Source organism: Pseudonaja textilis, chromosome 6 (genome assembly GCF_049901715.1).
Source record: "Pseudonaja textilis isolate UNSWEBS1 chromosome 6, rPseTex1.2, whole genome shotgun sequence".
Taxonomy (NCBI): Eukaryota; Metazoa; Chordata; class Lepidosauria; order Squamata; family Elapidae; genus Pseudonaja; species Pseudonaja textilis.
In genome coordinates, this window is record NC_141995.1 from 39394459 (window position 1) to 39406748 (window position 12290).

Below are 12290 nucleotides of genomic sequence, written 5' to 3' on the forward strand. Positions count from 1 at the left end.
AGCTCCTACCAACCTAGCAGTTCAAAAGCATGCAAATGCAAGTAGATGAATAGAGAGCACATTTAAACATGCAGGAAGATAACAGTGGTCTGTGTTTTGCCATGTGTTCTGTGCTGTGGTGTGCTGTTATGCTGGCCACATATCTGCAGAAATGTCTCCTGACAACGCTTAAGAAATAGAGATGAGGACTGCCCTAAAAGTTGGTCATGAGATAAAATCTCTAGGATAAAATCTCTTTACCTTTAACTGAATAGTCTGTCATAAGATGTGACATTCAAATTTTGGAAATCCAGTTAGACAAAGAAGTTCTATCATGATAAAGGGATCATGAAAAGTTTGTCTGCAAACCCTGCTTATGATCTATAACAGTGGTCAGGGAACAGGGGTAAATTACCCCAAATGGGGTAAAAGTGAAAATCTGGGGGTAATGAGGAGGTTGCGCTGGCCAATGGCGGAACTATCGGCATAGCAGCAGTTATTAAAACACCCTTGAGGCAAATTTATCCCCTCCACCCCACCCTTGTTTCCTGGGTCGGAAATGACTCCAGGCTAGATTCTGCAAGAGCCGCGCCGCCCGTTTTTTAGGGGAAGGCGAGCTTCTGGCATAGGGCAGAGCATTTTGGGAAAAGGGACGCTTTCCCCGGCGCTGCGATGACCGCACGCTTTGCGCGCAGTTTGTGTCACCGTGGCTCCCAAATATCATCCTCCCTTCCCGCTTCCTCGCCCCCAGGCCCTGCCTGCCTGCCAACTAGCCAGCCAGCCCGGCTCCCTCCCCGAAGCCTCTCATCACTGCCAGGCACACAGGAAGCGAAGAGGCACCTGCAACTGCCGCCTTGGCCCCGAGAAAATTCCCAGAAGCCCTCGGGAAGCCTGGTGACATTTCATTCCCTGGAGCGAGCTATCCCGCCTTCTTCCCAGCCGCGGGGGAGGGCACCTCCTCCCGCCTCGACCTCCAAATTATGTGTCAGCAGCCTGAGGTGGCCGGGGAGGGGGAGAGGCCGGGAGGGGTAACGTCTGCGTTTATAAATTTTTTGGGGGGTAAGAGGTAAAAAAGTTCCCTGACCCCTGATCTATAAGAACACTGAATCTCATAAATTATAAATTATGTAATTTATCTACTTGATATAAATACCCCCCCACACATATATATGGTATCATACAATATTGTATGATATCATGCAACATATTAATCTATTTGATATAGAAATCAAAACACTTTTTCAATTAACTTGTCAGCTATCAAATTCCTTTCCAGGTGGTTTTTGGAGATCAGGTAATTGTATACGTGTATCATAACTTAGAAACAACAGTGTGTATGTTTTGCAAAATAGCTTTTTTACACTGATAAGGCACATAGATGGTAAATAAATAAGTATTAACATGAATAATCACATTAAAGTTTGAAACTAATATGGTAGCAATATAATATACAATTGGTGAATCATTCATATTACTGGCATGAGAAGATGGACCACACAGAGGACAATGTACACAGTCATAAAGGAGGTTTATGCTAATTGCCTACCTTGTCTGGTATATTCATCAGATTCCCTGGGGACTAAATCTTTTACCCGGTTTCCATACAGCAGTCTGGAAGAATCATGATCAAAAGCTTTCAAGGTTTCACTTGAACTGTAGGACTTCTGAGTAGGCACTCTGCATTCTTCATTTTCTGTGGAAGAATTTGTATAACGCCTTTCCTTGTCTCTTCTGCTCTTTGTCAGGGAGCAATAAGGTCTGCGTTCTTTCACATCCATGCTTCATTCCTTCTATATGCGCGTCAGATCATACCACCTGGAATTCTTCGATACATTCAATTATTTACCTGGAACAGAATTAAATAGAGTATATGTTGGAAACAGATTCTCCCTCTATATATGTTTGTGTGTGTGTGTGTGTGTGTGTGTGTGTGTGTGTGTGTTTGAGCAACTCACACGTGTATTAGAAGTTTATTCATTCTTTCCATAGCCAAATACCACCATGAAGGAGAAATGTGACTCCCTTTCAATTTCCAACTTTTAAAGCTATTAGAATCTAGAAGTTTGTGCAAATTTCAAATATATAAACTCTTACACAAGACCAATTATACTTTATGTACTTATTCCAGTTGAAGTTCTTCTCCAGTTTGTGTGAATGCCACATCAAATGTGTTATTCGAATCTTTCTTCTAAACTGATAACTTCACTCATTCCACCCAGATGGGTTTTAGTTCAGGCTCAACAAAGATTTTAAGGTAATGTTTGTTCTATTACAGTTTAGGAGAAAGTTATTTCTATTTTTGTGTTTAACCATGCAGATGAGCAGGCATTTTTGTTATAATACATCTTCTTTCTCAGTCAGACAAGAGTTTTCTTCAAATTCTACGAAAACTGTACTTCCAAAAAAACCCAGATGATATGTTATTTCTCTCTATATTTCTATGAACACACACACACACTTTTGTTAGTTCTTAAGATTTAATTTTAGAATAGTTTTTGCTTTCAGTCAGGTACAGTAAATAGTCTAGTAAATAGTCTAGATAAATTTTATATGTATATGTATAAGACTGTAGAAACAATATTAGGAATACTGTTAACCTATATATGTATGTTATATATAAATTAACCTATATATGTATGTTATTGAAAAGAAGGGTATATTGATCACTGATTTTTTTTTGAAATATCAGGAATGTTTATTAGTAGTTTATTTTGAGTTGTTTGTTTATTATTCTCACTTTAACAGATGTAAATAGTGAGATGGGCAAATTTTCATTTTTTATTTAGTTGCATAATAATACCACACACTAATAGTTGCCCAATAATTGTGTGCACATAGATATTCTCCTAAGAAAGTCAAAACCTGACTTTTACTTTCTTAATTATTCAGGTTTGAGATTTATTAATATTTTGGATTGACCAAGAACACTGCAGTAATACCAAGCATCTTTTGGTATAATGAAGTATTCCTAGTGAAATCTATAGTGGTGAGCTACCAGGATGATACAGCAAAGCAGCCTGAAATCATGTGGTATCAGATTCTTTTGGTAAAATGCTGACTTTGATTTTCATCAAACAAGTCTTCTGGGACTATTGACAAATTATATTTGCGTTGCATGTCCAAAGCACATTGTCTAGGTTTTCATGAGCAAGACTTACTTTTGCCCTGATGTTCTTTCTGGACAGCAAAGATTTCCTTCTGGCACTGTAACATGTCCTAGTTTGTGCAGCTTCTTGCTGATGAGAGAGGTTCATGCACTGTTGATTTAAATAGTGGCACAAGCTACCTGCACAAGCTACCATGTGATGAAATTCTGGACTTCTTAGAGACTTGTTATAGTATTTTGTGTTCTGAACTTGGTTTGAACTTTCTGGGACAGCCTGGCCTGGGCAAGTTAGCAACTGTTTTAAGAACTTCTTTACTTGCAAATGATCCTCTGGACAGTGGAATTATTGCTGTTCAATTGTTTTGCAATTTTTAAAAATCTATTTCCAGGTTTGGAATCTATAACCTTATTTCCAAAGCCTCAAAGAGCCCTTTTAATATAGACATAATGATATTACAATCTTCAGCAACAAGCAGCAAATCGAACTAAATGCTGAGGTTTAAGTAGGACAGGTTCCTCTCCTAACCATGAACCTGATCTGATGTACCTGATTCTAATCTGAGATATTTGAGATTATGTACTTATTTCTTCTATGTGTGAATATTCATTTATGTTTATTTAGATTACATAATAGATTACAAAATGTGAATGGTACATATTTGTTGTATCATATCCTCTTTTATCTTGTCAAAATGAAGATCAAATTTCTGAATGTTGAATATGTTGAAAAAGACAAAAATTTCAATGGCACATATATGACTATTTATCTTCAATGTTTTTCAGAAGTACCATATTCCAGTAACTAAGCATATAAACATCTGACATGCTACATCATAGAATTACAATTTAACATTTAATTTGTAATGTTTATGTACTCAGAATGTACTCATTTTATTCTACTTTTAGAGGAAGATGAAATACGTGGTTAAAACGAGGCAGCCATTTCCATCTCCTCTGACAGCTACATGTCTCTCATATATGGGATTAACTACTGCCAAGGCTGCATACAAAAATAAAGGGGAAACTTTTGCTCATTTCTTATGCTGATTGTGCGTGCATGGAGAATAAAAAAGAAAACTTTCAATTTTTCTTCACTGTCCATCTGGGAAACTTAAAATTGACTAAGAATGTGCATGAGAATAAGCATACACAGAATGTTTGTGTATGTTGAAATAAGTATTAACACTAAATATTATTTTTATAGGCCACTGACAATATAAAGTTAAATTAAATAGGTGAAATAATTTATTATTTAGTGAGCTCAAAACATCAAAATGGGTATTTTGAAGTTGAAACATATTCTACATTTCTAGGCAATATCACACTTCACATAATCCTGTCAAACCGAACACATTCATTCTCTTAAATTGTTATCCTTTCTTATTCTTTTATCAAATATAATAATGGGAGAGAGGTAGGACATATGTATACTTTCTCCTGTACAGATACAAAGAAACACTAAAAATGGTCATTATTTATAAAATATAACTGTAGTTGTTAAATCAAAGAATGAATTATATTTCCTATATTTGTAAGCAAGTTTGAGAAAATAGGAAAAATATTAAGTAGTATTCAAATTGTACAGACTATACTTTCATGTAGAAATCAACTTTAATTCTGAATTATGCACTATGTACAATGAACATAGAGCACATACTACGCTATGGAGGCTTTGATTGTGAAAATAGTGCAAATGATGTGCCACTTTTTGATATACTGAAGATTTGTAATAGATGCTTTGCTTCTTCATCAGTCTTGATAGAATTATTTTTCTGTATGACCTAGGAGGGGCCTCAAAATGGTGACAATTTGGGAGGAATGTCACTACCTCAAAGCGAAGCTTCATTTTAGTATTTCCATTACTGAATTACCCTGAGATTATTCACAGACTTCTAGCAGAAGTTGAAAAAGAAAACAATGTTTTCCCATGTGAAAAAACTTCTAATATAGATTTAGAAATACAAGCAAATTTGATCATAAAAAAGACTTTTTTCATCATATGAAGTGGAAACTACAAAAAAAAAAAACCTAAAACAAAACTACAAAGCATGTATTTCTCCTAAATTTTGACAAGTATTTAATATTGAAACTTAAAACACTTAAAAAACTTAAAATACAAGGATATAATGTTCTCTTGACTTTCTAACACTGAGTGTCCTGAAACTAATTAGATAGGTAGTTAGCTAGACAGGCAGGCTGGCAGACAGACAGATGGAATTATCTCGTTATTGCATGACCTTTTCATCTTGTGAACTTTTTTAAAAATAAGATTTTCTTTCTTCGATAAAAAATCAAAGCATGTTTTTAACAGAATAATCTAATGAAAAATATGAACTCATTTGGAGAATAGAAGTTCCAATTTTTTAATCTCTAGTCTCTACTCATGCCAAAATAATTTCCTGAAAATTAATGTTTTGATTTACAGCAAAAGTGATTCCATAGTCAAAACTTCAGTATGTTTTCATTTACTTTTTTTAAATCACTGTCATGAGAATATTCCAATGGGAGATACTGAAAATATTGAGTCTATTTTCCTATACTTTGAATATACAAATTTTAATAATGAATTGGATTACTTTTAATCCATAAAATGTAAACCTATTTATGAAAATTATACACATTTAATTTACTTTAGTATATTTGGTTTATTTCTTTAGTATAGGTAATGCATGAAATTTCAATACAATTTACATGTCTGAAACAAGTAAGCCCTTAATATTATCCCCACATAACACAGTTTGAAATAGTTTACAGTAATTAAAAAAAACTCTTCTACACATGACTTGTGAGGCCAAAGTTTCCAGTTTTCATGATGATACAGCAAATGTAAGTAATATAATCTTACTTGTGCTAAACAAACAAGATTTCTTACATATTTATTGGAATTCTTCATGCATGTATATCTCTACAAGTGCATATAAAGATTTTTATTTTTTTTAATTTAAAAATACTTTATTAAATAAATTTATATTTCGCATTTCCAATTATATTTTGCATTTCCAATTTTGAACAAAGGTGAGCCTTGCTGCTGTTAATATATGAAGTATTATGTACAATCATTTTTTACTTATTTTCTGTTTTAGGATTCCTAATAGAAATATCTCTGGTTTCAACTCAATTTTATCTTTTGTGATTTCTTCCAACCAATTTTTAATTTTCTTCCAATATTTTTTTGCTTTTGGGCAGGTCCACCACATAAGATAGTAGCTTCCCTACTCATAGCCACATTTCCAACAGTTTGCCAAATTATTGAGGAACATTTTTGCAAGTCTCGCTGGCGGTAAATGCCAGTGATAGAACATTTTGTACAAATTCTCTTTGTAAGCTGCTGATAAAGTTAGTTTATATTTTATTATCCATAGATTTTTCCAATCTTCCAAATTGATGCTATATTCAAAAATTTTGGTCCAGGTTGTCATTGTTTCTTTCACATTTTCTTCTTCCAATTTATAACTCAACAGATATTTATACATTTTAGAAATCATTTTTCTCTCTGGCCCTTGTAAATTTTTATCTAATTCTTGTTGTTCTAAGTGTATCCCATATACTGTTCTATATCCTTCTTGTATCTAGTTTGTATCTGTAGGTATGGCCACCAGCTTATTTGTATTCCTTGTGACATCAATTCCTGCTTAGATTTTAATTTCCCTTTATCATACAATATCTCTTTATAACTCACTTTCTTGTCTAGATCTAAAACATTCGGGTATACCATTGCTTCCTTGGTCAACAACCAGATTGGGATCTTTGTGTAATGATTTTGTTTCAATTGTTCCTATTCCCTTAATAGTGTATCTCTAATTTGGTGTCTTTGAAAATATGAATGAAATTTGCTTTTCCCTTCCCACATGAATGCATGCCAGCCAATTTGCATGTCATGCCCTTCTAATGTCAATAATTTTTTATTCTTTAGGTTTATCCAATCTTTAATCCATACTGATACCGCGGCCTGATAGTAGAGTTCCCAATCTGGAAGTCCGAACCCTCCTTTATCCTTACTATTTTGCAGAAGTTTAAGTTTTATTCGGGCTTTTTTCCCTTGCTAGATAAACTTCTTAATTGCTTTGTTCAGTTCTTCGAAGTTATTTTACCTAGTTTTATTGGGATTACTTGAAAGGCAAATAGCATCATCTTAATAGTGGCAATTCTCCCTATCAGTGATATTTGGAGTTTCCCCCAATTTTCCAAATCTTTTTGTATTTGTTTTAGCAGTTTTTCATAATTGTCTGTTTTTATCGATGAGCATTTAGCTGTTAACCATACCCCAAGGTATTTCATTTTTTGTTGTTGTTTGGATCCCTAATTTCCTTTCTAATTCTTCCTTCTGTTTCACTGTCATCTTTTTTGTTAATATCTTTGGCAGTCCTAGCAGCTTCATTTTAAAACGGCCTACAGATTTCTCTGGAACTATTTACTTAGCCAGAAAAAAATCCTAATTGGTCAAGTAACATTTCCTGGCCAGTCAATGAAGAATTCCTTAAGGATTCCTGAGATCAGCCTGTTTGCTCCCACTCTGTCACAATGAGCCGAACATGGAAAAAATGGGTTGACAGCTGCAGTCAAAATTTCAAACTGCAGTCATGTGATATAACAACCAAATGGGAAATTGTGTTATAAGTCCACTGTGGTCACATGATTTTTCTGCTTAGCAACTGCAATGTTTAGCAATGAAGATTAACAGTCCCAAATATAATTGCTAAGTAATTCTAGTAAGTTAGACATCATATTCTATGACATGAACAGTTGTATTAAAACCTCTCCAACTTGCTGGCTTCCTGTTCTGACCACATAACACTTCAGGCAAAAATTATGAACAACTTAGTTCTACTAGTGCAAGCTGACATTCATCAGCAGGAAGACTTAAATCCAGGGAGCCCCGCTGCCACTTGCACAACATTTGCCCAACAACTTTTAATTCCCAATGAAAAGCCAAATGGGTTGCTGAATGCCCAGATATAGGAAGACATATAAATGACTCCACAAAAAAGCTGCCAGGCTTTGAACTACCATGTCAGCAATGAACAATCCTGAACAGCATTTGCTCCTCACAAGGTATCTGCTGGGAATCTTTGTATAAATGGGGCATAATATCCTCCCCTCAGTGTGACTACCGAGGGTCCCAAATCAAACTGTAGATCACATCATACGCTGAGGACAAATATCGGTCCAGTATCATATAAATGATGCTGCACTTCAATAGTTAAATTGCCTACACATTGATATTTGAATATATATCTTTTTAACATTTATATTTTATTGGGATCTACTAATTAGTTAAAATGTTAATTTATATTGCTAGTCCATATATGATATGCCCTATGCTAAATAAATAAATGTGGTTGCTAAGTGAAGTCTATCATATATGGGAGAAAGTAATGGTAGCTAATCCTGAATTTTCACTAAGAAAATTTTATGGAGAATAAATATAAAATGATTGTTGGTCTAGTGGTGGATGATGGGCCTCTCAGATTGGATTGCATTCAACATGCTACTGAGGAAGAGCTATGTTCTTTAACAGGACTAATGGTATTTATCACTTGGCTATATTAAAGCTTTCTATAAAAAAGAAAGAAAATCTCAAACTACAAAGACAGAATTACTCTGGGAACATGGAATATAAATACCATGAACACAGAAAAGGTCAAAACAGTGAAAAATAATGTGAAACCAATGTAAATACACACAATAGAAAACAAATTAGGTGGACTGGAGTGGACACTTTCATTCAGAAGATCACAGTGTTTGCTATTCAGAACATAAACAAAGAAAACTAAAATTTATAATTAAAAAAGATATGGCAAGAATAATGTATGGCTGAAATGCAATCAACAATTGAATACAATAACAGTTACGCTTCGTGGTCAGCTCATCACTGTAACTATTGATGCATGTGAAGAGGAGGTAGATGAGAATTATCATCAAATTCAATCTGAAGTTGACATAACTTGAAAGCCTAGTATGCTAGCTGTGACTAGAGAGAGGAACACCAAAGTTGGAATTAAGGAGGAAAATATAGTTGGATTGTATGGTTTAGGAAACCAACATGTATTAGAAATATGACTTGGCAAATTATTCCATTCCAATTATTTCTTCATTCCTGATACAGCCATTAAACAATCAAAATTACATCCATAAATATGGACATCACCAAACAGACCACATAGAAAGAAAATTAACCATATTATTGCTAAAAAAAAAAGGTAGAAGAACTAGTTATAGTATCAAATACACAGCCAGGTATTTACTATGGAACAAATTGCATGGAAAACCACCTCCTGAAAAGGAATCGTTGCTCAACACTGTTCATATTTACAGCCAAGATATTGCAATGGAATTGGACTGGTCAAATGTGTCACCCTCACCATCAATAGCAGAAAAATTGTGAAAACCGAAGGAAGCAAGATGCCCTATGGAAGTAACATCAAGAGTCTGGGGAATATCATTAAAAATACCTGGGTATCCTTCAAGCTAACGGTAAGCACATCGAAGTCAAGAAGAAGATTAAAATGAGCATATCATCAGAGTGAAGAAGACCTTAAAGTCTGAATTCAGCAGAGGAAATATTACCAAGGCAACTAACATCTGTGTAATTTCCAGTCATTAGATACACTGCTGTAATAGCAAACTGGACTCAGGCAGAACTAAAAGCCCTGAGTAGAAAGACTAGAAAAAAAGAATGACAATGAATCATGCTCTTCAACTAGGCAGTGATACTGACAGGCTACTTACCAAAGAAAATAGGTGGACATGGAGTGTTGCAAATACACCACACAACTGAAGAAGAAACAGGGCATTGGAAGAATATCTGAAGGACAACAAAGAACATACACTTAAGCTGGTATATCAAGAAGGCTTACTGACTACTGGCTTACTGACTACTGGAGATACCAAACTGACCTACAAGAAAAAACAAATGAAGACTAAAAAAGAGACATAGCAAGACAAAGTATCACATGGCTAGTAAATACACACAATAGAAAATAGAACACAGAGACAAACACAGACACAAAGTAGCAGATAATCAGAAGACCTTACAATGGCCAAGAGCAGGAAAATTTATAAAGACACAGAGGGGTTAATTTTGGTTGCACAACATCAAGCCTTAAGAAAAAATGCATACAAAGCCACAGCAACAGAGAGCAAATTCTGTCTGCAAAGATGTTAAAGAAATAATGTACCGCCTAGTTAGCTGCATCAAGAAGACTGAACAGACTGACTACAAACAATGACATGACAAAGTAACAACAATGATGCATTGCAATATCTGCAAGAAATACAATTTGCCTGCAAGCAAGAACTGGCAGGACCACAAAATGGAAAATGGAGATACCAAAGTGCTCTGGGACTTTAGAATTCAAACAGTATGCGGTATCTGACACATAACATCCCAGACTTATGAAATGTCAAGAAGAAAGAGCAAAAAAGGGGGGATAATGGACACTGCAGGATCTGGAGACAACAGAATAGAAGAAAAAGAACTGGGGAAAATCATAAAACACAAAGATCTGCAAATAAAAATTGAACAAAGGTGACAATAGAAGGCAAACTTAGTACCAATTGCAATAGGTGCATTGGGTGCAATATCAAAACATCAGGAGCATCACTTGAATACCATCGGCATTAACAAAATCACCATCAGTCAATTGCAAAAGACAGCTTTACTTGGAATTGTTTAGATTCTTTGATGATGCCTTTAATATCTGCTTATCCCAGGTCCTTGAGAATGACTCAAAGATGAATAATAATCCCAAATCCAGTCTAAATATCTAAATGATTGTGTGACAAATTATAACAACAATAATATAAAGTATAGTAAAATAAAAACAGTAAAATAAAATATAATAAAAATCATAACCAGTGGATGATTTTGCCAGTGGCTGCAGCAAAATTTCACACTGATTATGTACAACATCAAAATCAAGTTGCCAAAATTATACATTGGAAGCTTTGCCAGAAGTTTGGGTTTGAATGCAGCAAAAATTACTGGAAACATCAAGTTGACAAAGTTCTTGAAAATGAACAGGTCAAGAACTTGTGGGACTTTCAAATCCAAACAGACAGACATCTGGCCCACAATACGCCTGACATTACTATTGTAGAAAAGAAAAAAAAAAGATTCATTAATATTCCAATACCAGGTGATGCACAAATTGAAAAGAAACAGGTAGAAAAAATAATGAAATATCATGATGGAAGTTGAGCGATTATGGAGGAAGAAATCAACGGTTGTACCATCTAGATACCTGGAAATTTTGAACTCGTTACACCTAAATATTCTTACTTTGAAAAAAACCCACCTTACTTGGAACTGCCTATATACTCAGATGCTACCTGAACAGCTCTTAGGTCCTTGGTTAGGGCTTGAACTGCTAAGTTTTTAACCAGTCCCAGACTGAATCAAACTGCTGCTGCTGCTGCTGATGATGATGATGATGATGATGATGATGATGATGAAAATATCGGGTAGCATAAATATTTAATAAATTATGGTTAGTCTAAACAGTTGGCTGATTTATATACCATCTGATTCCCCAGCGATTGGGCAGTTTACAATTGTAAATTACATTTAAGAACATAAATCAATAAAAAGGAAGGAAGGAAGGAAGAATCCTCAAAACAAAACAGCACAAAACAGAACAAAAGAAAAGAAACCCTGATGCGAATAAAAACAGAAGAAAGGGGGTCAGTTATCCTTGCCAAGACCAGGGTGAAAAGCCAATCATTTAAGGCTCTTTGAAATAGGAGTATTGTGAAATCTATTCAAGTTTCACAGGGAATTTCATTCCAGAGAGAAGGCACAAAGAAGGCACACTTTCAGGATCCTGTCGGATGACATTGTTTAATTAATGAAATCCAGAGGGCGCCAAGCCTACTAGATGAATTGGCCAAGCAGATAATATGGAAGACAGTCATTACCTCAAGTAACCAGACCTACCAACCACATAGGATTTTATAGATGCCAATCAACATTATATGTCATGGGTCATTATCCTGGTGGAGGAACTATGACCACAGAGCTTTCTAATACTGGATTTTATATTTCACTCCAGAATGCCTTAATAATCTTCTGATTTCATTGTACTCTGTAAACATTCAAAGTGCTGTATATTGAAGGCAGAAAAGCAGTCCTGTAACATTTTGGGGTACTTCCATGTGTCACAATAGAGAGGGTGTTCTTTTCTTTCAAAGCATCTTCTATGAGTCT

The 12290-nt window shown here is 34.9% G+C and overlaps 1 protein-coding gene across 11 annotated transcripts in view; it reads right to left on the minus strand.

The window, feature by feature from the left end:
- Positions 1-12290, minus strand: part of TENM3 (teneurin transmembrane protein 3) — a 660890-nt gene that overhangs the window by 321353 nt on the left and 327247 nt on the right. For all 11 annotated transcript variants that reach the window (XM_087936357.1, XM_087936356.1, XM_087936366.1 and 8 more), the window contains one exon: positions 1526-1825. In XM_087936357.1, coding sequence (XP_087792483.1) covers positions 1526-1757 — 232 coding nt within the window. In that variant the 5' untranslated portion in view covers positions 1758-1825. The remainder of the gene's footprint in view (positions 1-1525; positions 1826-12290) is intronic.